A 27469-nucleotide genomic window follows, 5' to 3' on the forward strand; every position below is an offset into this window, starting at 1 on the left:
ACACCCCCCCCCCCCCCCACACACACACACACACACAACAATAACAACAACAACAATAACATACACACACATACCTTCCAGTCTGGTGGGAGTTGGGCTCCAAATCCCAGAGCAGGAAACATTTTGTCGCTGAGGAGGAAACCATGACAACAGATTGGAACGTTAGTTAAACCTTTTTTTTTCATCCAAATTCAACAAGCTGGATTTAGACAGCAGTGGAAATCCTGTTACCTTTTTTACTAAGAAAAACATTCAAAGACATTTACAGAGAAAAAAGGAGAGAGCTGCTAGAAAAATGAAGCAATATTGTAAGATGGCTTCCTACAAAGAGAAGAAACACCTCTTGTCTTCTTGACCTAGTGTTTAATTGTTAAGAATGAAGAATTATCATAAAATGCCACATAAATCTATGTATAATTGGCGGTCTTCAGTATGTTTCAGTATTACACAGGCCTTTACTCTAAAGAAGGAACACTATCAGCGCCCCAACCTCACTCAGCTCTTAATATTATATATAATCACCCCCTGTCCCCAAAAATGCAGATAATACTATTTGACATTTAAGAAGTCAACTATCTTTAAGATATCTTCAGTTCTAATTGATTAAAAACAATGCAACAACCAGGAAGGCTGCATTAGACACTCACGTATCATAGTCCTGTATGATTTGTCCCACAGCTAAAATGGCAGCGAGATACTCGTTGCTGCCCAGGGGGTTAATGTAGTGGAGGGAGGACGGCTCACGAGGGCTCCCGTTAGATGCTGTGAAGTCTATGCCGACCTGCGGAAATACAGAGAAGTGACAGATTAGAGATCGTCTTAGAAATCTGCAGTGTTGATGATGATCTGTTTCCTTTATTTCATTCTATACTATTAAGTATTACAAAGCAGTATAACCTACAATAATGGAATGACAGGTGAAAACAGGCGACAGCAGCTTAAATAATCAGGAATGTTGGAATCTCTTTTGAAATAAAATTAAAATGTGGCAGGAGGAGACCAGTTGTATTGTTTTCCTTCTGTGCAACAGTTTACTTCGATAGGAATCCATAAGGCAAAATGATAAATCTGGCTACTTCACAAGCTGTGAGTTTTAATATGTTATTCAGTTCGAATCTATTGTGTATCATCTTAATTTAAGCACTCAATGTGACACATTCTGCTCTCATTAGTGCCTCAGTCATTTAGCTGGAACCACTAATGATTTGAGGTTTGTTCCTCTGTTTAAATGTGCAGTAAAACTGTAGTAACCAGGATTATGTAAAACTACACAACTACATCTAACCGTCTCTTAGCATTAGGATTCACAAAGTGAGGCTGCAACAGAAGACCATACAGGGTTTTCTGCATGTCAGGCAATTTGGTTGAAACAGTTGCTGCGTACTGGTTATATGGTCAATGTTCACAATTTCCATGGTAATTTAGAAAACATGGGGATAAGTATGAAACACAAACAAACCAACTGACTGAAAACTATTCATATTCCTATTCACTCCTGCAATTCAGTGGAGTTATACAATATGAAGTGAAGGTCTGAAGGAAAAAAGATAAACTGCAGATACTGGCAAGTTCTGAAAACATTGTCTGAGCATCTTTAAGTAAGAGAACATTGACAGTCCGATTTATTTTGAAAGAAAAGGCACCATTCACATACCTGATTTGAGAGCCAATTAATATGATTAAGTTCACAGAGCAAAGGAATTAATCTGTTTTTCTACATTCTCAGACACGTGAGGTTTTCATCTGAGGACAGACAAAATACAACACTGTAGCACAGCCGTGTCTAAAAAAGAAAGAACAGCCCTGAAACCAAACAGAGGCATATTTTTAACACAGATGACCACAGGGCGACACTGCAGTGACATACAGTATACACAAATATGAACACACCGAAGCTTTGAATACATGTATCTAAAGTACAAAGGCACAAATACACACACAGAGACACACAGTCTAACATATGAGATTAAGAGTGACAAGCTTTTCCTCAGGCGGTGAATAGCAGTTTGTGTGCTTACAAGAGCCAGACCCAGAAACTCCGCCTCCCTCCTATCAGCTTAAAGATAGTCTAAACCATTTCCTTCTTTGTCTCTTTGTTTGGAGTGTTATAAAACATCAATGTTCTGGTTCAATAGGGACTACGACCGAGGAAAGAGAAAACAGAGAAGCGGAAAGAGAAGCAAAGGTGGTAGATGTGTGAGTAAAAGAGAAAATTGGGAAAATGAGGTAAAGAATGGGAGGAGAGAGAGAGAAAGGACAGAGCATAAAGAGCAGCAGGAGTGACGGACACATAGATGCAGGGTGACAGAATTAGGATGCTGTTGTGTATTCTGTATCCGTGTGAGCATGTGTGTTGGCTGGAATGACATATGTGTGAAAAAAGACCCATATAGTACACCACTCTTGGTTCAGGGTGCCAAGTGAACAAATCATTTCACATGTAATGACATGTTAGTTTCTGGAAATGAAACAGATTAATAGCTGAAAGGGGTGATGAATATTTTGTGAGTTTATCAACTTCTATTGTAAACTCAAACATTGCAATAACACACTGAAGTACAGCTTACAGAAATCTATTTTGATAATCAATAAATCATTTAACTCAGGTTCTCAAATGTGAGAATTTGCTGCTTTTCTAAGTCTTAAATTATCGTCAATTTCAGATTTTTGGGGGTTTGGACTGCATTTAATGACGTCACCTTGTGCTCTATAATATTGTAATGTACTTCAGCTAAGGGAGACCATCCTTCTTTGAGCTCAGTGACACCAGAACAGAGACATTACAGACTGAAATCGTTTCAATTCAATGTAAACACTCCAAGTAAATTTGTGCAGTGCTCTCGCATTCAACTTGAGCAAATTTTGGCATGCAAATTCCAAAGCTGAGTAAAACCAGGCCGACACTGTGCACATTAAACTTGACTATAGCCCAAAATCGGTCACCCCCAACTACAATGAAGCAACAACTGCAGTCGGAGGGTCAGTCATGATGCCAGATTAATTGCCTGAACGAGCAACAATCTGGCTCTCGGATGATCGGTCAGACTTTTGGCAGGTCCCACATTTTTTTGCAGTCTGAGCAGTCCCTGTTCCACTCATGGCTGCATTCAAAATATCTGTTATAAACTGCAGTGAGCTTGTATTAATATTACTGGACTAGCATTTCACATGTTGTGGCTAAAACTGTAGTCTTGAGGCTGCTGAGATATAAATCTGCACAACAGACAGACCTGACTGCTTCTTCGAGACATCTTTCCGTTCATAGTAGAATGCACAAAGTAACACGGTTTTTCTCTCTCTCCTTCTGTCAACACTGTTGAGGACAAAGTTGTCTTAATTAAATAACCCATGTTGTGGCCAATCAAACTATCTTTACAGTGTGAGAAAAGTACGTCTCCAAACTTGATGGGTGAGCAGATGACCCTCGCTGTGCCAGTCTCTTGTGTGACCAGACAATTAACTCCAGGAGGACCCCAGAAGGGGTACAAAGGGCCAAAGCCTGCTTCTGCATCCTATGCACCTTCTCCTAGAACAGTAGGGAGTACTCCAAACTGCCACAGTGTGTTCCTATCAAGATGCTTAGTACCATAGCTGTGACTATGTATCCTCTGAAGCTTCCTTTATGCAGAGACAGGTCATGTTGAATGAGACCCAGAATGCATTTTCAGATTTACTTTAATCACCCAGCCAACCGGCTCTCTGCTTTGAACAGCGCTCCCAGGCCTGAATTCAGAAAGCAGGCTCTAGCACCCCTGTTCCACATATACATGTTTGTCATGGAGGTTACTGTATTAAACATTGCTGTTTACAATCCTGTCTTTACTATTTTGTCTGCTAAAGATGACACCGACGTTTTATAGTGTTTTATCAAAATTAAATGGGTTATTGCCTTTACCAAAGTAGTTAATGATTTTCTCATAAATGTCCACTGGTGACTCCTAAGCATGCTAAAAATCACTTGTCATACCTCTATGGAACGGAAGTAAATTTGTAGCTCTCTAAAGGCTTATATCTATATAAATATCCATCTATTTAAAAATGAATAGCTGCATAGCTCTGTATTTGGATTTAATTTGAATTTCCAAATGAACCACAAAACAAATTATACTAATGTTTTTATCCCTAAACCCTTGATCCATAACAGTGAACTGTGTGCATGCCTGCTAAAGGGGGGATAGAGTGGGAGATGGGGAAGTATGGCGTTAAATAAGCAAATGTGGGAGACCTGCCTGTTTTTATTTTCTATTTAACTTTTAAAACTTTTTTATATTTCCCTGTTGCTTTTATGTTTAATGTAAAGCACTTTGAATTACCTTGTTGTTGAAATGTGCAATAAAAATAAACTTGCATTGCTTATGTGCTAGCACACATGCATGGTTGTATACCCTGCTAAGGAGGAAAGGAGTGCAATTTTCATTTGTCGCTGTTGTGCATACGAGTGATATTCATTTTTCAGCCCAGGTATCTATTCATTTGGTCTACTATGAAAGTGAAAATACGTTTTCCTAAACTGACAGTCGATGGCACAAGATCATCGACAAAACTATTAGGCATTTTCCCTCCAGTGCCCTCTCCGGTGACAGACATTTTTAGTTTGATGACAGTAGGAGATGACACCATTCTGTTTCCAACTTATTCCTCGCCCCAGGCTATTAGTAATTGCTAACACACAAGTAGACTAAACACAACATGACAAACCCAGCTTCAACAAGCAAGTGCAGCATCTCATTACTGTATATTTCAGAGCAGCGATGTGGCAGAAAACGTCTGTGACTGCAATAAATTAGAGGGATTCCACTACTGCCAAATTACTGTCAAATAATTGACATACTGACATTCTCATTGGAGATTTCTCAGCTGTGCCTTGTCGAGTATCAGCCAGTTCTCACGCCAGGACCTCTCAGACTCATTTGCAGTTAAACAAAGTTATTCAGTGTCTCACTCGGAGGTGTTCCCAGTGACAACCATGAGACTTTTATTGTGGGCACGTCTGTTTTTGGTCCTGTGCATTATTATGTATTGTCTCCTTCATGACTACTTTCATGAAACACATAACAGCTGCTGTATGTTTTTAAAACAAAACAATAAAATCCCATTTGTTAGTTCCGATCATTCATTGGTAGATGGCTCACAGTAGCTGTAGGGATGTGATATAAGGTATAACAATGAGAACATTGTTTATGCCGCCTTCAATGATATATCATAAATCCTCAAAAAGGGTTTTTTAATTACCTCAACTAGAGATGGAAAATTTATCTGGGTGGAAACTGGGTTATACTGGAATCAAGCCTTTATTCCTAATTAAAGTAATTATCAGAGCTGTGCCATTAGAAATCTTCAGCTTGTTCAGAACACAGCAGCTAGTAGTGTGACAAAAAGCAGAATATTTGACCATATAACACCCGTCCTGGCCTCTCTTCACTGGTTACCAGTGCAAACTTGAGCTGATTTTAAGGTTTTCAACTTATAAGGCCTTACCTATCTGAGATTTTTACACCATATCCATTCATTTAACAAAAAATCAGCTGGCTTCAGAGCATTTGCCTGCCGTGCTCCTTATCTCTGAAATGGCCTTCCATATGTCAAAGAAGCGCACTTAGTTGAAATCTTTAAATCTAGATTGAAAACCTACCTGTATTCACTTCATGCCGGCCTCTTCTAGAACTCTGTCGGGTCCAGCACCTTTTAATGGATGTTTTTAAATGTGATTGTTTTATATTATTTTTTTTTATTATTTCATCTGCTTGCTGTATGTATGTTTTGCCCTATATAGCCTACCCCAGGACTTAGTCAGGGCCATCGCATTTTTATTTTAACACTGAAATTTTAAGTATGACTGTTTCCTTCTAAATTGCATTAGTTTATTTGCTTACTGTATGTTTTGTCTTGTGTATTCTTTTTAATAGTTATATTGGCCCCAGTAAAGTGTATTGGGGGCATGCTGCATGGTGATTATGCCCTTTAGATAAAACTGTTTGACTGATTGATCAAAATGTTACAGTATGTGCTTATATAAGAAAACCCATACTGGTTGATATATGTTTGTAAGATTTTCTTCTACTTTCCTGTTTTCCTTTATGTTTGTAATCTTCATGTTACAGATTTACATCTAAAGCCTAAACCAAGATAACTAGCCATCATGACCTCATAAGCCTTATTTTTTCAAACTTTGGAAAGCTTCCCCGGTGCTACAGAGGACACTATTCATCTGTTTTCACAGGCTGAGTAGCACTAACCATGACGAGTAAATTGAACTCCATGTGTAAAATTGGCGGTATAGCTTTTTATTTATTTTTGAATATACATTATTTGAGAAGATTTATTCAGTATTCATAGACAATGATGCTATAATAAATAATATGCTGCGAAAACTTAATCAGAACCGACTTTAATCGAATAAAGGTGTCAGATGTACTCCCCAGAAATCCTTCAATGAAACATTACATTCATTTTAACACAAATTCAGTCAGGCTTTGGGAATTAAAAAACATATCATGTATGTAAAATAGTAAAGCCCGCAAATCTGTTGTGAGAATGACATATAATACAGTATGGAGCTGGCAGAAACAGAAATGTGTCTTGCCTGATTTTGTCTGTATCAACATCTTGTAGCTGTGAAGATGCTTGTCTGGGCTCTCATTCATTAAACGTTTGTTTTCTCCATGATTCCACAGGGACACCAGTACTATGCCCTACACAGCTCTGAATGATATCTAACACAAGATATAAATAATAGCGTAATTCAGTTGAACTGAGTGTTTTACAAACAGTCCATGAGCAGTAGCAGGCTGTCTGAGTGTGTAACAGAGAAACGTTGCTCTTGCCTCCAGCTCCCACAGCCCCGAGGAGAGACTTTCCCTTCCTGGAGATTAGGATTAGAGCCATACTAAGTCTGATTGAATACCGCAGAACAGCTCTTCCTGCATGTGTGTGTCTTTGTACACGACTGCTTCTCACTGTGTGTGTATGTAAAATCTGTGCATATAAGTGGCAGTGTGTATGTAAGAAGACGTCATCGGTGATTGAGCATCTGCGTGAGGTCATGTGTGCTTGCGCATGTCGAAATCAGTCAGTTTGTGTAAGCAGGGGAGCGTATTGTTTGAACATATTGTATGTGTGTACGGCATACCGACAGTATAAGTCTTGTTCAGAGTGCAGAGGTATGTGAGATAAAATGTCTGTATAAAGATGCTGTGTTTGGATTTGTGTGTGCGGGTGTCCCAAAGTCATGGTTTTGGAGTTTGCATATAAATTGTTCGTAGTGTGTAAGCAGGAAAGAGTGTGACGAGGATATTGTATGTTTGTGCTCACGTGTGTGTATGTAAATGAGTTTGTAAGCAGGAGAGAGGAATCATCTGTGTTAAGACAGAATTAGTGTGTGTGTGTGTGTGTGTGTGTGTGTGTGTGTGTGTGTGTGTGTGTGTGTGTGTGTGTGTGTGTAAGAGAGAGCTGCAGGTCTGTGACAAAAGGCAAAAGATTAGGAGGGAGCAGCGAGGATTTAAAAGTTCCCATTCCGCCTTAAATTTGCTCATCTCACCACCACTAGAACAGGCAAATATTCCCATTGCACTGAAATTCTGCTCATTACAAACAAGCAATGCCCTCAGTGTGGAAATTATTAAAATGTTTACCTCACTCTGTTTGTCAATAACTATAAGCGCCCATTTTCAAATTGTGATGTTTCTATTTTAACACAATATGTTGGATGTTTGCCTTATTGGCAACATCCTGATTCACACTCAGCAGTTAGCAACCAGCAACCTTTTGCTGAGGCACTCCACTGCTGGCTTATAACTGAGTGGTGTGTTTCTCATTCACCTCAGTCAACCAAAAGAGAGCAGATTGGATGTCCTAACTGCCGTAAACTTCACAGTACATGACTGGGTGCTCCCCACTTTTAACTAGTCATCCAAAGCTGACCAGAGCATAGACGAGAGGAATTACTACTACATCACACTTTCAGCAATTAACAGGGACCTACAGCATGTAGAGGGTAATGCTTATTGATTTTATATCACATCTAGATGCATCTTCAGTTGCTTTCCATTATAGTGTGGTTTAAAATGATAACAGGCCAGATTTACCACTTGCAATTCTTAGTAATGTTTAAAACAGTGGGTCAATGATGTTAAACTGAGCTAGACAAAAGCAGCTTCTCATTTCTTGCCAGCATAACGTCTGCCACTTGTTTTTACAATTTAATCAGTTGTAGAATTCTATCTAATTAAGCTAACATTAGCTCCAATACTTTGTTGGTAGAAGGTGACTTCATAATGTTTCCAGGTGACTCACTTTGAAACAAGTAACATGTTAAAGGGGACTTGACATTATCATTAATTCCAGGTCTTGTTCCTGGCCACCACATGTCCTGTGAATAAATGTATGTTCAATATTCACTCACTATTTTTTGGTCTCTATCAACTCTGGACTATGAGATGTGTCTGGCAAATGCAATGCTATCCCAGGTAACACTGGCTTGGGATACTGGGGTGTTAATGTTACTCTCCAGGAGCGGCTTCCATACAGTGAGGAAATGCTACACAGTGGATGTGTTAGTCATGAGCAGGTTTTATTTTTTACGTTGGCTGTAACCCCACGACCTAATGAAGCAAATTATTTTCCCCTGGCTTCATGTCATGATATCCAGCTTTCATTAGAAAAGATAAGCACACAGTTTAAACTATCCCTTACACTTTTCCTCTTCTGTTTTTGGTTTTGAAATGGCTACAAAAAGGCACCAACCACAATGCTGTGTGTCGCTCTTACTACAGCACCATGTAGAATTTCAGTACTTCATGTGGTGAAATCTGTCCTGCCAGTTGCTATGCTATAATTTGACAATTACTGTTTGATTGGTCAGTTGTCACTAATTTGAACAATAATAACTGTAAATTTTGAAACAGTCAATTCACATAAAATGTTTTGTCAATGCAGAGATGTGTTTTGTCTTACTGAAAGTAAACCTACTTTAAATGGACATTACATAATGAGGATAGAATCCTCTTCAGTGAAAACAACAACAATGATGCACAGAAATACATTATATCATTCTGCCATAATGCTCCTTTTCACGCTCTTGAACGTATTTCTCTCCCTCATTCATCATGGTGCAGACACCGTCATCAACTGCACAAAGCGTCACTATGGCAACACCACTATGCACTTTGCTTTATAGCCTAATTTCCAACAATAAGATAAGGTGAAAATAACAGGTTGGCAGAGAGAGAGAATTTAAAAGGAGATCAAGCAGCTATCTGCCCCCAGGAGACGCACAGGACACATCCTCCTGACACTGACAGCACGTCTGCACAAGAACACGAGTGAAGTCACCTCTGCACAACAACTCTCTTGTACTTGACCGAGACCTTGAGCCAGAAATATACTACACACAATACCAGCGTTACCTTCAACAAGAACAAGAGGTGAATTGTATAAGATGCTACAAAGGACACTTCTGTGGAGACATGTTTTCCAATACAGCAGTTGGTGCGGTTAAAATAGCTGGCCAAGGCTCCAGAAGGAAATACACTATTAATCTTTTCCATAAACAATGTTATGTGTTTAACTTTTGAGAATTCCACCACTTGGATTGACTTAAAAATCATCAGTACAAACTGTGTAAAATGGTCTGAAATAACTCTTGTTCATTCACCGAAAATCAAAGGTTTTTAGGAATTTAAAAAAAACATAGTATCAAATTAGTTATGGGTCAATTAACTGTGTTTCTGTGCTGAATAATCTTTTCCATAAGGTTTTATTGTTTAAAAAGTAATTTACAGTGGGAATAACAGTTCAATCACAATATCCAATTTCTATGTTGTTTATTTTGCAACATGACGGGCTGGATTCATTGCTATTCATCATATGTAACAGAGTAAAGCTCAAATTATACTTTCACCACCCACATAGCTGCAAGAGTCCACGCAGACATGACTTGTGGACATCAACGTACAGCAACTTTATGGACCACTATGACACACAGCAAAATGCATCGACTACACATGTGCTAACACACCAGGCAGTTCTGACACCCAGTGTAGCATCAGAACAAAAACACACGAGTGTCCACTGACCATGTCCAGTTTGGGATACACTGGGGCTTGAAGACAGAACTGCTTCCTGTTCTCCTACATTGACAGAATTAGTTATTAAAGCTTTTTGGCATGTTTGCTGAATCAGTCACAACATCGTATAGTACAAAGCACGTGTATGATTATGCCCCAGCTCCACAAAGACCTTTGGGCTAATTGTGTTCGATGCCATGGCTTTCATATCGACGAGTGGCAAAGAGGCATGAAGACAAACAGTGGGAAATAACTTGGGGACTGTGGTGTCCTAGACATTGTTAGATGTTGGTCCGGCTGCCTCTGAATCCAGGGGCGCTCTGTCCTGTGTCACAGCGAGAGGGACTGGGATCCTGGTGAGGCTCTCGCCGTGGAGAGCGAGCCCTATGCAGGTTAAGGATTTGGAAGGCAACATATGGATTTGCATTGAATGTTGAATTGTTACCAACTGTTCAGTCCTTTTAAACAGTGCCTTGGAATATATTGTGATTGCTCCAGGATCAAAGGTACTCCTTCACCTGTACAGTCACATGACAGCACACTCAGCCAAGTATCAATGTAACACCTAAGAAGGGCATTTGGACTTATTTAAAAAAAAAAAACACCTTTACTTTACATTCGGAGGTGCACAGGTGTCTAATATCAGAACACACTTTAAGGGAAATGCCACAAAATCAAGCATGTAACAAACTACTTTATCTGAACCCTGCTACATCTGGAGCCTGGTTGTAGCTCACAAAGCTGAAAAATTGTTGGAGATAGAGAAGAGAGGGGGAAAAAATGACCCCTGTGTTTGTGCATATGTATTGCCATATGTGTTCTCTCATTGCATGTGTGCTATATGTGTGCATTTTCCTAGTGTGCATGTGGTTTTAGGATTTGTGTATATTTATGTGCATGCGTGTGTGATACAGTAACAGGGAGCCAGTCTGAATGTTGTATTTGTTGGACAAAAACACCCTGGATAATAATAAAAACAACTCTATGTGTGTGTGTGTGAGATTAGCTATTATAAAACAGGACTTTCTCTCACTCAGTTACACACAAAAGTGTGACATCACCAGGGACACACAAGTGTTTCTCCTAACAAGAGACCAAAATAGACAATGACAATTCTCTGTCTCTCGCCCTCTGGTAATATCTCTCTATAGCTTTCATATAAACATCAACATATCTTAATTACACTTTCTATTTTAACCATTTCCAAATATCAGTTTATTGTAATCACCTGTTTCGCCTGTACTCTTTCTGCCCTCCTGTTTTCACAAATCAACAAAAGAACCTACATTTCAGTGTTTCACAAAACCCCATTACTCTCCACTACTCCGCTCTCAGTACCTTCTCCCTGTCCCCTCACTCTTTTCCTTTCTGTATGTAAATGATTGTGATCCAAATGTAAGCCCCAGAAGATGAAAAGAGAAAATCTAAATGCTTCCCATCTGTTCTTTGAGAGCAAAGTTGCAGAAACATGTATCTCATTACCACACCATTTGAGAGGCAGAAAAAACTACATACTAATATCTTACTCACTGTAAACATGAGCTGGCATCCTCCCAGTATGTAATCCAGAAATGTGTAGTCTCTCGTAATCTAGAGACACAAGAGTCACAGGACAAAGTAAGAAAACAATTAAGGAAAATAATTACAGCCAGCACAAGAAGAGGAGAGTATTGATTTGTTGAGAAATGGGGAGTCAGAATTTTAAACAAGGCATGTGATCAATTAAATTTGTCATTTAAAAACATTTTTTCTTGACTAATTGATTGTCAATGCTACTGAGTATATAGTAAACAACCTAACTAACGCAGCAGCAGTAAAAAAAAAATAAATAAAGATTTACTCTTTTCACAAGCATAACCCTAAAATGTGTTTTTCTGATTCAAGGTACCACCAATGGAGCAACAATTATTATCATGTTTGAACACAATTTCCACTCAAATTACAAAGAATATTTAGCATGGATTTTACCGTCATTAGTTTAATCCCTGCCGGCAGCCAACAAATATAATTACTGTATTAGCAGTTTTGTGCATGTGCTGGATGTGAATGTGTGCGCACATGTTTGTACAAAGGCTTGTTCATTATTGTGCGCATGAAAAGAGGAAGAAGGAAAAGAATCAATTATGAAAGCTTGTCATGATATGCACACAGCTTTAATGTCATTCCAATAGGCATCTAAAGACTCACTGTTCCAGCTTAATGTGTCCTCAGTGGGGCTCAAAGCTGCCGCACTAATTAGTTATTCAGAGGGAGTTATGAACGCCCTGTTAGAAGTGTGTCAGCTGATCAAAACCACAATGTTTCATTGAGCTGAAGGATATGTCTGAGTTATTTTTTAAAACCACAAGCAATTGGTATCTGGATTGCAAGCTCAGATATTAGCCAAGACAGTGCAACCGGCCCAGTACAAAATGGCGGAGAATTGAAGTAAATGAACAGCCAGAAAATCTAAGAATGGCAGAAACCCAATAAGGCCTACAATTAGTTAATGACTACCACATTCTTGTCAGAACTTTCCGGTTGTATATAAAAGATATTCTTAGTGATATATTTAGATATGCTGCAGAAAATGGATGAAAACGGATGGATTCGATTTTGCTCAAATTGACACTTTTTACACTTTGAGTCGATGAGCTTCCTGGTGACTAGCAGTAGCAAGCGTTCCTCCTTTTAAGGTAACTTAAATCCATGATGAACATACCATGTGCCAGTAATCAAATGTTGTTTCTGAGACTTTGTTTTGGAAATTTTCTGCTCTCTCGTGCTCTAAAATTACTTACCGCAGCTTTAAGATTGAAAGTTGAGGCTCGTTTTCGTAAGATGGATGGAAGGCAATACAGCATGACAAAATCTCTAACTGTTTCTATATCACGGAAATTAGTTAGCATTTTAAGCCTTAGGTTTCCAGCCAATTTTGCTGAGTTTTGTCATAAAGTCTTAGATTTATTCTGAATTGAGCTGTCAAGTCAGCTGTTTTCCTATTGTAAGCTTAAGAAAAAAGACAAAGGCAATTAGCAGTTTCAAGCGTTTCGTTTTACTTTAAAACCTCAATCAAGAGCAGGCAGAAGTGTGAGGAAACAACAGCTAATATTGGGTGGATCTACTGTTTTTATTTATCATAAATTACACATGAAATTGCTATACTACTTAAAATCAAACTGTAGGTTTCTGCAGTGGTATAATGTTAAATTTCAACTTTGTACTCTTTGTACTACATTATTGTCTACTTAGCTTGTTTTTTCAAATTATCTTAAGGCAGATGCAGAAATGCCATTCCACAGGTCTGTGTGCCAGGCTAATTACAGCCTAACAGTGAGAACCCAACCATCATTATTATCAACACTATCTGCCCAAAACAGTAATACCAGTAGTTCAATAATAGTTTACACACAAGATATAAGATTGCATAGAAAACATGGGATACTGCTGAAAATTGCATGTTCCATCCATCCATCCTCACCTTACATGACTTGACAATGATAAATCCAGAGTTTTTATAATTCTTCTTCTTCTTCTGTTTCTTGGGGTTGATGCAGTCAAACTCCACCTGAAGAGACACAAAGACAATTGCAGAGAAAAATAAGACGACAGGTACCAGAGTCAGAAGAGGAGATATCCAGAAACAAGTGGGGAGGTGGAAAATAATGGGAAAAGTAGAGATGACAGCAGAGTTGGAAAGAGTAGCTGGGGGGAAATGAACAGACAACTGACAGACAATGACTTGGATCAGCATGTGTTCCACACCGCCTACAGTAACTGCAACTTGACAGTCAAACTTGGAGAAGTATTATAGGTTAACTATATTCTAATGGTGTTGTATACAGTTTGTATGGAAACTTACATGTATACAGTAACTGAACCTGTAGTATACTGTTCCTTAAAATACTTTAGGAAGTATTTTATGTCTTGAACATTAAAGAAAAAAAGAAGCTTAGGGCTGTCTTTAATACTGCAAGTCACACCAACACACTTTTGATAGCAATGGGTTTGATAAAAAGAGACGTTTCAGACATGCACACCCACGTACACACCGCACAGACACAAGCTACAGAGACACACATGCCTGAAGTCACACATGCCTTAAGTCAGCTGGTGATTCATATGACATGTAGCTCTAAATGCCTTGTCGTGTTACTAGGACTCTGCTAAAGGCTGTTTAACACCTAAAAAGCACCTCTCACTCTCTCTCTCCATCCCCCATCTCTGTCCCCCCCTACACACACACACACACACACACACCAATAACATTACCACACATGAAGAGACTCAGTGGGAGAACAAGTCATGAGGCTGCTTTGGCACATGCACGCACGCAGTTTCACAAATGAACACACACATTTGCTCACACACAGATGCACACAGAGCCGCAAATAAATGAATGGTGTTCTGATCCCTGCATCTCTACATCTTTAGTAGACGAGAAACACAAAAGTGAAAAGAATAAATCTAAATAGTATTTAGTCATTATTATTTTAACATCAGCCTGCCCAGGGACTACGGGTGAAAATTAGCTCTTGAGCTAAAACCCGGTACAATGCATCTTCCCCTTTGAGGTTAATGTTTATTGTACGTTGTCCCTGTTTCTCTAAATAAATAAATGAAAAAAAAAACAAAAACAGCTCAGACTTATGACCCAACCGTTCCTCAGTGGCCATAATGTGTGAAAAAACACGGGAATGCAAATCTGTGCATGATTATTCCAGCTTCATTGTTGATAGATGCGACTGAATGCATTTAAACGGCAAATTAGACTGTACGGGGCAGAGATGTGGCCAATCCAGTACAGCTAAAAAATAAAATAAAACTGCTATCCATTGGTTGATGACAGAGCAGTTCCTCAGAGATTTTGTGCAAGATCAGATAAATGCTGTTTAGTTTTTAGGAAATGATTTAGTGTTTCAAAATCAAACCAAAAGGATTCAGCAGTTGAGGTGTGGCATTACAAACTGGAAGATGTAGTGGTTTAAATCCAGATCATGACTGTCGCTATTCACCTTCCCTGTCTGTCTAAAATCCATCTTTTATGTCTGTTGTGCAATATAAACAAAAATAATAATGCTAAAACCCAAATTGCCCTAGATGGCTGTTCCATTGGTTTTTGAATGTGTGTGAATGTTGTTGTTTCTTATCTGAGCACTTAAGCTTCAGTGTATGAATGGGTGAATGTGATGCAGTGTAAAAGCGGTTTGAGTGGATTTGAGACTAGAAAGAAGCTATACAAGTACAGACTATTTACCATTTAATAAAGATATATGAAGTTACAGCTAAAATTCAGGAAGGAGTTCTGTCCTGAACTAAATGAATTTTCTATTATTATTATTCTCTATGTTATGTTTTACGGCCATCTCATACTCTACACTCAGACTGCCTCATCTCCCATTGGTTTAAGCTGTAAAGTACAGTCTACTGTACTATCACACTCAGCATTTGAGCTGAGCTTTCCATTAAGCTAAAGGCTAATGTTAGCATGCTAAGATGCTGACGCCACCTTCAAGCTAAGATACATGTTAATATACATGTAAACATATTAACATATATTTTAAACTATGTGAACATGCTGATGTTGAGCATGTAACATTAAGAATGTTAGCTTCCTAATGTGTGAAAATCTTGCATGGTAGAGTAACTTATTAACGCTAAGCGTGTAATGTGCATCAAAAGTAGAGCTGAGGCTGATGGGAACTAGTTAATTAGCTTTCTTTTGAAGCCTACTTGAAGTGGTCTCCCAAAGTGAGATACCTCACTGAGTTTTCAGAGAGGTACGTATTCAACATGTAACCACATGTTGAACAGGTACTACTCATAAATTGGACAACTGGAGATGTTCAGCTCAAAGCTGTACATAAATATTAACTGAATGAGAGAACAGAGTTCAGAATAGTACAGATAACACTGGATTGAACTGACAAACACACACGTTATCAGACTAATATCAAATTTGTTTTACCTCCACTGAATTCTGGGCTTCACTCATCTTGGCAACCGTGGTTTGAAACTCCCCTATGAAGTCGTGGCCTCCATCATTATCATAGTCGTAACACAGGACCTGTCAATGTGTAGAACACATCATTTCATACCAGGAAGTAGTTAGCTTGTGTAGCTGTCTTTTTGAGACTCAAGTGGTTATTTATCTGGTATTGTTGCCCTTTTTAGACTTCTTCATACATTTCACACTTGCATGTATGATCAGCCTAAAAACTCTCAATTTTAAAATGTTACCTTTTATGAAATGACAGTAACTTTTAACTTTTTTTTTTGACTTGGACTCGAACATACTGTTGCAAGTTCAGACTTTTATTATAACTCAGCATCTGGTGACAAAACAACATGATCAAACTACTTGGATGCAATGCTAACCAGTGCATACACATACTAAGTCCTGTCCTTCCTTCCTTTTTCAATCTGCACTGCTAATATTTAATAAAGAAGTTCCATACCACACCAGTTTTGTAGCAGATGAAACTCTAACCACTAACCTTGATGTTTCTGTCCACATCTCCATTGCAGAGAGAAATGAGTGGCACGGTGAAGGGTTTCCATGCTGGATCTAAAGTGTTCTTTATGACCTGAAGACATAAACACAGAAATAGGCACATAATCATTGAATTACGTAGCAGCAGATATATAATGCATTTGTAGTCGCAGTAGGATTACCTTAACGGGGGCTGTTGATTTCTACTCTTATTGTCAAAGTTACAGCGTATGACCTTCTGTGAGACCTGCTTTAGCTGACAATGACAGCTCACGGTTGACAATAATGACAGATGAAGGTGCATTTAATCCCCACCGTCGACTCACCTCTGTCCTGTGAACCAGCATCCATTTGCCGTCTTCTCCCTGTTTGTGAAACTCCAGGTAGGGGTCTGACTTCCCAAAGAAGTCCTGCACAGACAGATACAGTTTATTGTATTAAAGTCTTTTTGAGGATGATTTCTGTTTTATCCTAATTCCTCCTCTCCCCTTCTAGCTGACCTGCAACACATGTATCACAATTTGATCTGATGCTTACAGTAAATTAAATTGCAGGACACACAACCCCCACCATATTACATTGAGCTCCTGCAAATACTGTGCTTTGTGCGTATTGTGGTGGTTAAACCAGAGGGTGCACAGCAAGCACACATCAGCATTAGTTCAAATCACAATTCAAGCTGTGCTGTTTCTGACCCGCTGTCATTCTTCCCTTAACCATATACCAGCAGCTACTCCATAGGTCCAAGACTGAAAATAAACTCATTTAAATACAGCAAGGTTATTATTTCCAAATATCAGCGCATCATACAGCCTGTTAGTTGACGGATAAGGGTGAAGAGTATGAAAACATTTACTGTAAATGTTGTCTGTGTGGGCTTTGCTTGTGTGTCCTAAAGTAGTATGTGTTGCTCTAATGCACTCTTAAGTGTGTGTGCTTGCATTTGCATCCAGCGTGGGTGGGTCTTACCACCTACCTTCTTGTCCAGTTTACGCCCACTCAAGGTCAAAGTGATGATTCTGTTGTCAGACAGCTCCTGAGCTGTTATCTAAAATAACATTGCAACACAACATTAGGTACTACAAAAATACTGCTATTAACTATTAACATTCACATCAGGAACAGCAGTCAATAGCAAAAACAGCAGCAGCCTCAATAACACCTTCATCATCATTGCCATCATCAAAAATAGCAAACATGCCATTATAGTAAACAACAGCGACTGCATCCACATGGGCGACTACAGTAACCTCTGATGGTACGGTATAGTTTGTATGTGTGTGTCCCAGAGAGACAGAATGATAGAGAGTTTAAGATACAGAGAGAGAATACCTTGTAAAAAATAGCACTGATTATTACCGTAATGGATCCTTTCCCAGCTGGCTTCCCATTGGCTAAGATCAGTGGTCTGTGAAGTTTCTTATTGGACACAATCTAGTGTACAATTAAAGAAAGGCACACAGGACAGGAATCATTTAACAGTGTATAAGACAAAACACAAAACTATGACTAAGAAATATGGGTTTGACCCACTGAACACCTTTATTCTAGCCTATTCTACTCTAAAATATAGTCTAATCCCACTTACCTGAATCAGTTCACTCTAGTTTCATTTAGTAGTGGCCCAGTTCCTTCTTCAACAATTAACAACAAGTTTATTAGGTACACCTTGCTACTATCTGGTTGGACCTCCTTTTGTTATGATTTGAAAGGGATGGACATGGTCAGCAAAAACACTCAGGGAGGCTGTCGCATTTAAACGATGATCAATCGGTACTAAGGGACCCAATGTGTGCCAGGAAAATATCCCCCACACCATAACACCACCACCACCAGCCTGAACCGTTGACACAGGATGGATCCATGCTTTCACGTTGTTTACAAACGCAAACTAGGCAATAAAAGTGTGTTTTAAGTTTAGAAACATTTTGATTCCCCCCCTTCTTTTGCCTCACAGTGGTTTGGTCCACTGCCTGCTTTACCCCATGAGTCCAGTGGGAGAAACCAAGTTTGAATCCTTCAGTAGTTGTGGAACTCCAGTAATGTTAAGTAGGCTAGTAAGGCTATTATATGCACTTCAAACATCAGATGAACTGATTATTTTGTCTTTAATACAGATGATGCTGAGTCATTAATAATTCAATCATGACAAAAAATTATGATAACTGATTATCTTTCCATGAGCCCACTATTTTATTATAACATTACCTAGCTTGTTTATTAGCTTGTTTAACTGCTTGTTGGATAGTAAGTCACCTTCTACAGCTAGATATGCGTGGATTGATCAGCTGGGGACTGATTGATCAGCGGGGGACTGATTGATCAGCGGGGGACTGATTGATCAGCTGCGGACTGATTGATCAGCTGGGGACGGTTTTCAGCTTAATCAGCTGTGACCTGTGACCGGGGCCGAGCAGTGTCAAATATCCAATTTTTGCCGGTCACATTGAATGTTACAAACACAACCACAAAACTCCTTTCAGTGACAATGCGAATGATATTTAATAATCAATGTTTCATTATGACCCTGCAATTGAATGGACCCCAGTGAGAATAGTTAACATTTATACTTGAGCAGATGGGGATCCTAATAAAAAAAGATGTTTTCGGAATCGGCAGCTCAGATCTTTAAAAAATCAGTATTTGGAATCAGCCAGGAAAAAATGTAATCTGTGCATCTCTTACTACAACTAACACAGCGATAAGCCTCTGTGTGAACTGATATTAGGTTAATACCGTAGCTCTACCATTGTGTCGGGTTTTCGCAAAACCGTTTTGCGCATTAGGCTTATGATGTTAAGTGGCAGATTAGTTGGCTTGCTGCAGATATCTAAGTAAGAGACATCCTCTGAAGCACTTTGAATTGCCTTGTTGTTGAAATGTGCTATACAAATAAACTTGCCTTGTCTTGCCTTGCCTCTGTCCCAAAAGAAACCTCTATGTAGAGGACGAAAGTTAATTAGGATAAAATGACCCTGTGGTGACCCTGGGACCCTAAGTTGTATTTGACCAGCTATTGCTTTGTGGTGCCACAAATAATGACAGAGAAAAGAAAAACAAGTAATTACAAAAAGTCATGGCAATTTAGTAACATCACGATCTAAGTGCTACACTAATAATAGTAGTAAGACTCCCCTATGTGTACATGTATCCTATCCAAGTATAATTTTGGCTGTATTATTTGTGTCCCCTTCAAAAATTGCTCTTGAGAAATTTTATATTTATTGTCCCCCCAAAATGTTAGATGAAATTTACGCCCATGCCGGTCGGTTGAAGATGAACATTTAGTATGCTATAATAAAAGTTAAAAGCGAACTTTGCATAATAACGTGTTGTTTTAGTTATGTTACTGGAAATATTAATACTGCGCTCATCCCGTTGGCTCTCCCATGACCCCTACTCGGCTAAACCATTCCTGTGTTCTGCTTTGGACCTGCTCAGTCTCTCACACTCTAGACTCTCAGCTACGGTCCCCCCCTGCTCTGTACAGCAGCCACCAACCCGGTTCTGGAGCATCTAGTCTTCCACTCTGTCTCGCTCTTCCCTGGCTCAATATCCGATCACTTCAATCCTGCAATAAATATTCCTCTTTTATCTAACTCCTCGCCTCTTTTAGTCCTGCACTTGGGACTACTAGCCTAGCCGTAACAAAGTTAATAACAAGGTTTTGGTAAAAATAATTTTTTTTTTTAGTTAGCCTTTGCTATGGGAATAAAGAAATGCAGCATTTTCTCTCTTTCTCACTTACACACAGGTAGACTGACTACACACTCATGACCATCATTATCTCTCTCCCATCCATCAGATGTCAAACAATCAGGGTGATTGAGTTTACTAACTACAGAATCGGAAATGGAACAAACAAATAAATGGGCAGGCCACACATGGCAACATATACTCCGTCACCCTATTTAATACAGTACCAACTCTGGACTGAAAAGGAGAAATCATTCCGTACCACTCCCAGTGTACAAATGAATTCTCCCAGGAAGTCATGTTCGTAGAGCTGCGTAGCACACTTGTCTTCATCGAACATGGCAAAGCGAAGCTTCTGGATCTCCTCGAAGTGGTAGTCCACCTGAAACTTCACTCCAAACACTGGGTTCAAGTTGTTCACAGCTGTTTCAGTGCGGCCAAGCTAAAAGGAAGGACACAAGGAGAGAAAGAGACTTTGGGAAAACTCATTTGAACAAATGCAAATTCAAGTGGAATGTGCATGTAGTGGAACAGTGAGGTTTTACTGAAAAGGGACTCTACTCTTGTCACCAGTAAGAGTAACTTTGAACCTTGAACATCAACCTGCCAGGCACCGTGGATAGAAACCATTTAACTAAATCTGGCAGGTATATATTAATTTTTTGGGTTTACATGCACACTACCAAAAAGCTGGGATCATATTCAAAATATTATGTTTACATAGAAAACAGAGTAACCTGGTTACATCATCCCATTATACTAACATTATGCAGGTTTCTGATTGTCAGTGCAGGCTTGTCTCTGCATCCTCCACATCAAGCTTTTCTCTGTCAATTCTGCACCGACTTGAGGATGAACCCACTTTAGTCTCCTGCTGTCTGGACTCTACTGCATTTACCACTCTGCTGGACTTGGCTTCTTCATCTTATCAGCAATGATGAAATACAAAAGCAATAAGTGATAAGTGATGTTTAAATAAATCTGTTTATTTTGCACTGCAAAACATTACGCAGTGCACCAATGCTATGCAAATTTTGGCCAGCATTACTGAAACAATGTCCAGTGATGCATCACAACTGTCTGTTGTGTGAAATGAATGCTAAATCCAAACCATATGAAAGAATTAATTCAGTATTTATAGGAATCTCATTGCCAAAACACAGCTGCTTGCCTGCACTCTCAGTGCTCCTCCCTGACTGACAAGTGTGGCAACAAACACATTTGACTTCAGTGCCTATTAGCAAAAGGCTTGCAGCTGTGTTTTAGCAATTTGTGTGCATAAATTAGTTTTCTTGCTCCATGAAAACTGCTGGACACTGTAGTTCTCCATCAAGGCCTGGGAAAGAGTCTATAGCCAATGCTAGCGGCTCTGTGAGGCTGTACTTTTTCTTCTGCATCCATGGTACTTGCGGTGAGTTTGATCCAGCGCCTACAGAAGTTTTTGGATGTGTGTACACCCTGTTTGCAATTGATAATTTTGCCATTGGTGCTGGGTAGATTATGTTCAGCAGGTTTATCAGAGTTTTTTAGATGAAAACAGGAAACAAGGTTTGGTGAAAGCACAGTGAGTGAAATATAGTAAGACTACCCCAAATAGTAAATGTACTGTTAAACCAAAACAAAGAGCTAGAAGAGGCCAAAAGAACCCACCTTTTTAGACTAGCTTTTAACATCAAATAATGTTATATGCACCTGCTGCTGTTTGTTATTTTGTTATTTATATGGTCGCCCTTGCTCTTATGTATTTCCGCACCACATGTTTTTATCTACTGTTCATATATTTTATATTATGCTATTTATGTTTTTAATCTGTTTTAAATGTACATACCTTCTGCTTTACTGTAAAGTGTCTTTGAGTGTCTTGAAAAGCGCTATAGAAATAAAATGTATTATTATTATTATTATTATTATTATTAAAAGGCTCAGTAAAGTTGCACAGTTGACCCTCAGACATGTGAATGACCCCTTTAGAAAAATGGGTTATTATATATTGTTAACGTTTAATCACTAAATTAATTTTCCTCATTCTCCGCTGCTTTTCCCAGGTGGGTCCAGCTTTGTGGTATTACAAGTGATGAGTTCTCATGATCCCACAAAATAGCCCAGAAAAGCACAAAGACAGATCAGAGTGTGTGGGTGCCTGTAAGAGCACTGTGAGAGGCATGCTATTTGCTCTGGGTCCTCTAAACCAGGTGTTTGGATGACTAACACTTACTGGCCGTGCTACTCTCCAGTCTGACTCACCCAGAACACACTGTGTTTATCCACCATTAGATGAGGTCAGTATACGTCTAGCCTGTCACCACTTCTGAATGAGAGTGAATATAAAAAGCATTTGAATGGTCATTTGGACTGATACACTGGAGATGGCTGCCATAAAATGTCAACACCATGGCATGGAATTAAATCTGTCCCGATGGTTCACAGGCTCCAAACAAAGCACTTTACTTTGTTTGTTGTCATATTTTATTACAGTGGTAATAAAATGTTACAGTGGTGATGTGATGTGTTGCTAAATTTCAGTGAGCTTATTTGAATTAGTTCACTCCATAGACTGTATATAAAAAGGTTCACACACACGATAAAGTGCAGCTTCTGTCACACAGAGGTACTACTGTCTGGCACAGAGTTGGTGATGACCCATTTGTCCTTTTTAGCCATGCTAGAGGTGTGGCACTAAGGATGGCAATGTTGGCCGGTTGGTCCACCATGTTAGTTCAGACCAAATTACTGGATGGACTGCCATTAAAGGCTCGTGCAGACTACACGACTTTCAGCGTTGGCCAATCACCGTACTGTTCACACTACACAACTTGCCATCTTGTGACGGGAGTCTTGAAGTCGTTGTGGTGTTCACACTACGTGACTGATAGTTTACAGGGGGTCACACACTAAGCGAGCTGACAGCGGCTGTGTCTCCAGACGCTGGTCTCCAAACCACGTTATGTCAAGAAAACACACGTGAAACGGGAAATGATGGAACCTACACACAAAACGGCTTTTGTTTGTTATTATAAAGATAGCAATTATAAAGAAAAACAATATAGGTGAAAGAAAGGATTAGCACACGCAGGTAGCCGTAAGACTACGTAAGACCAGTAAGACCGGTCTTAATTTACTCCTGATCACAGCCTGACGGTTGCCAAGCTCAACGACTGGCAAATCTGACTTAAAAATGTAGTGTGAACTAGGCTTAAGGGTGCACCGATCGATCGGTCATCGATCGTAATCGGCCAATAATGGCTTTAACTAGTTTGATCGGTGGTCTCTAAAAAGGCTGATCAGAAAAGCCGATCAGATGATGCAATACTCACCAAACAAATTTTCTAAACTCTAAGACAGAGGGAGTGGAATTTGTTGCTCATGTTTCCTGGCAATAAAATAAACAGTTGTCATTTAATGATACTTTATCATCTGTTAATTTTAATACTTAATAAATTGTTTTAGCACTAATTAAATAAATTACAATGCTCTAAAAGTTGCTCCGTGTATCATCAGCTTAAGATGGTCAACATGGTAAACATACTTGTTATACATCAGCATGTTAGCATGGTCATTGTGAGTATGTTGGGTACTGACATTAGCTCAAAGCATAACTGTCACTTAATATAGCCTCACAGCGCTGTAGAGTCTTTTAGTCTGCTTTTCCAAGCTCTAAGGCTTTAATGTTTTCTAACTTTTATGGAAGGCACTTTCGAAAGGTTTAGCAATATAATGCAGATAATATTCATGACCCACTCAGTGGACACTAGTTTTGTCACAAACATTGCAGTGTAGAGTTACACTGTCCAACCAGAAGTTGGTTTTGCTGCTTACAATGTAGCTGCTGTCCTTTTCACCTTCTTTTTTTCATGCATTATCTTTTAATATTCTTCTATTGTGCAGCTAGACTGTTTGCACTGGGTCACAATGGAAATATAATTCATTTTGTCCTGAGAAATCTACACCAAGGCAGCTGAAAATCTCCATTTTTTTTTGTATTTGGCAAATAACTGTATGACATAAGGTGCCTCTATAAAATGGACCTTTTACATGCCATAATGAATGCTTTTACCCAAAATATCTAATGACTGTAGTCATTATTACTAAAGAACTGAGAACAGACTGCAGACCTACTTGCTAACGGTGTTTAGAGCACTTATCCATCTGTCTGACGCAGGGGAAGAGAACTGAGGACAATGGCAGCACACTGAGGCTTAAAAACTGATATTACCAGTGCATCATGGTGACCCGGCAGGCTGAAGTGCATGTCTTACATTTGTACCACTGTGGATTTGAACCTGGCTCACTGGTATATGGAAATGAATCAGATTCTCTGGGCATCCTCTCTCTGCCCTATTTTTTATTTCTCCATCTTTACTGTCAGATAAGAAACTGAAACAGGCATTTTCATCTGAGATACAAATGGTGCAATGATAACAATATGAACAGCTGGATGCAACAATACCTTCCTAAAGGGTGGTGATAACAAGAATGTCTTGAGACTGCAGTCAAACTTGCTAGCTTCAATAACATCATCAATAACATATCTGTGGTAAATGAGTGTGTGGCTTAGAACCAAGTGTGCAGTTTGGGATCTATAAAATTGTTAATGACTGGTATGAATTTAATAAGGCTGAGTATAGTTTATATGTTCTTTCTGGTGTTCAATAGACAAGATAGACAAGCAGATAGGAAGCAACATCAGAATCACTTTATTGGCCAGGGATGTGTACACATACAAGGAATTTGACTCCGAGCTAACATTGCTCTCATTGTGCATACACAGAACGTGCATAAACAAACAGGACAACAAGCTCAACAAAAACAGACTTAAAGTACCATGTACAGATACACACATACACACCAACATGAACAAAAAAAACAGTTGTTTTTGTAGCTTAACAACAGTGTAACAGAGCAGAGTGCAAAGGATGCTGGAATAAATATTTTTGTACAGGTATTTTTATGTACCTGAGGTAGGCGGATGTGTATAGACAGTATATACAATATGAACAGCATGCGTAGATGTGTTTTGAGTGACAATTCAATTTATTATTTATATTATGTTTTTAAAGAATTTCCTGAATTTCAACGATGAAAAATAATAAATCATTTACAGGTAAAGTAGATAAAAGGCTTATTTTGGAGTCCTGTTTGTGTCAACCCTCTCATTTTAGCTCTGGTTTGTTTTCCTGAAGGAAATACTGAGCAGGTAGCGAACGGGTTTATCATGGATTTTTTTTAATGAAACTAGGTTAATGAGGGCAGTGAGAGTAAACAGCAAAGTTGCAAACCGTAAAACCAAGACAGTGAGCTGAAAGATGCTAAAAAGCACCCCAGAGATGAAGGGAACAACAAGTCGAGTATTTATCTAGATAATCATCTGTTGGTTGGTCACTATGAGAGTCACCTTTCACATTACATATAGTTATCTGAACCACTGTTAAGATAAAAATATTGATTAGAGCAGCTTTAATAATCCAATCTCCTATTTGTGGATATTTGAATTGATTTGTTAAATCTAATAAACCTACAAATGAGACAAACACTGTCTTCGGTTGACGGTTTTGGTGAAGGTCCTCATCATTCAACTCATTAAATGCTCCATTTAAATGTGTATAATAAAGCTGAAATTTCATTAAAAACATCACGTTGGATGTGAGTTATCACTTGTTGAGATTAATATGAAGATTTGGACAAAAAATCCTAGGAATATAGAAAACAGCCAAGTAGTAACTGGCGCCATGTCATTTACATAGATCCATAGTTCTGCAGGCCTGTCATGTTCTCTAAAGCTTCTCTAATACCAGTCTTAGCTGCCATCATATTTTTTGCGTCATGGTTTCCTTCATTCACCACTTCTGTTCAGTCTCACTTCTTTTCTGTTTATCACTCATCTCACATTCACATCTTTCTCTTCTCCATCTCGGTCCTCTCTTCTATTCTTGCTAATTTTCCCCTCAGCCTCACTTTCCCTCCACCCATTTCTCATCTCCCTCTCTCACACCTCTTCACTCTCACACTTTAACCCTCTCTCTCTCTCTTTTCCCCCCTGATGGACCCAGCTGCTTCTCACACCTCTATCTCACAAGACAGACCGGTAGACCGACAGTGAGACGGAGAGAGACAGGGAGGGGAAGGCTGGTGACAGAATAATTGAAGACAATCGGAGGAGAGAGAAAACAAAGCTAACAGGAGGGGATCAGAGAAAGTGAGAAAGCCGGGGTGTGAGAGAAACAGTGAGCTGTGGATAATATCCGAGAAAAGGTTTGGGCCTCATTTCGCCTCCTCCATCGTTCCCTCATTCCAGGAGCACTAAGCTTTTGTTTCTCTTCCCGTTGCCATAGTAATCGTTGGCAATTTCACACAGGAGCCACATGCCCTGCTGACCGAGAGCTAGCTACAACCCGAGGCACTCGCCTACACACACACACACAAAAGCCAGCTTGCCCTGTTGACCAGCTGTTTGCAAAACAAAAAGCCTTGAGGCAGCAGCCTACACACACCAAAACTTCATCACCACGTTCCTCTTCATCATCTTCAACTTACGTTCATGTTTTTCTTTTTCTATACCATGGAAATACTGTACATCATACATTCACATGACATATTGTTTATAGAATTAGAGCAAAGCATAAGGCTCCCCAAACCAGCAGCAGAACAGAAAGTACAACGTGCCCGGACTCTTATATGCTGGTTTATGCAGGACCACTAAGTTTCTAAACATAAATTCTATAGTCAAGTATCATTTAAATATAATCAAGTCTTCCTCTATTCCAGTGTAAAGCTTAAAAACGAAACACACCCACACAGGTGTTTTCACCTATCGTAGTTGGTAAGACCTCTGCTCTGGTTGAAGGTGGGCAATAAGAATGATAAAGGTGTAATTTATCATGTCCTAACAGGAGAGTCATCATTTGGTCCACCATGTTAATACCTGTTTCTGACTTAATACCGTCCATGCCAACATCCATAAGGTTTTTTTAAATCTCTAAAAACATTTTTTTCAAAAATAATAAATAAATAAAAGATTGTAAAAAAAAAATAAACATAAATATCAAGACACAGATAACTGTGTTTAAAAAAACAACCTTTCCTGTATTGTCATGTTTACTACACTGCTCAAAAAAATAAAGGGAACACTTAAACAACACAATGTAACTCCAAGTCAATCACACTCCTGTGAAATCAAACTGTCCACTTAGGAAGCAACACTGACTGACAATCAATTTCACATGCTGTTGTGCAAATGGAA

The 27469-nt window shown here is 39.1% G+C and overlaps 1 protein-coding gene across 5 annotated transcripts in view; it reads right to left on the reverse strand.

Moving 5' to 3' along the window:
- The window catches only part of cpne2 (copine II), a 56199-nt gene that overhangs the window by 22920 nt on the left and 5810 nt on the right, over positions 1-27469 (reverse strand). For all 5 annotated transcript variants that reach the window (XR_006822763.1, XM_046037338.1, XM_046037337.1 and 2 more), the window contains exons 3-12: positions 20495-20674; positions 17896-17970; positions 17513-17584; positions 16863-16946; positions 16541-16630; positions 16012-16110; positions 13525-13611; positions 11595-11654; positions 648-781; positions 75-129 (exon numbers count right to left, since the gene is read on the reverse strand). Coding sequence is in view for 4 of the 5 variants with exons in the window: in XM_046037338.1 (XP_045893294.1) it covers positions 75-129; positions 648-781; positions 11595-11654; positions 13525-13611; positions 16012-16110; positions 16541-16630; positions 16863-16946; positions 17513-17584; positions 17896-17970; positions 20495-20674 (936 nt within the window). In the remaining variant the exon portion in view is untranslated. The remainder of the gene's footprint in view (positions 1-74; positions 130-647; positions 782-11594; positions 11655-13524; positions 13612-16011; positions 16111-16540; positions 16631-16862; positions 16947-17512; positions 17585-17895; positions 17971-20494; positions 20675-27469) is intronic.

This window comes from Micropterus dolomieu, linkage group LG22, assembly GCF_021292245.1.
Source record: "Micropterus dolomieu isolate WLL.071019.BEF.003 ecotype Adirondacks linkage group LG22, ASM2129224v1, whole genome shotgun sequence".
Classification (NCBI taxonomy): Eukaryota; Metazoa; Chordata; class Actinopteri; order Centrarchiformes; family Centrarchidae; genus Micropterus; species Micropterus dolomieu.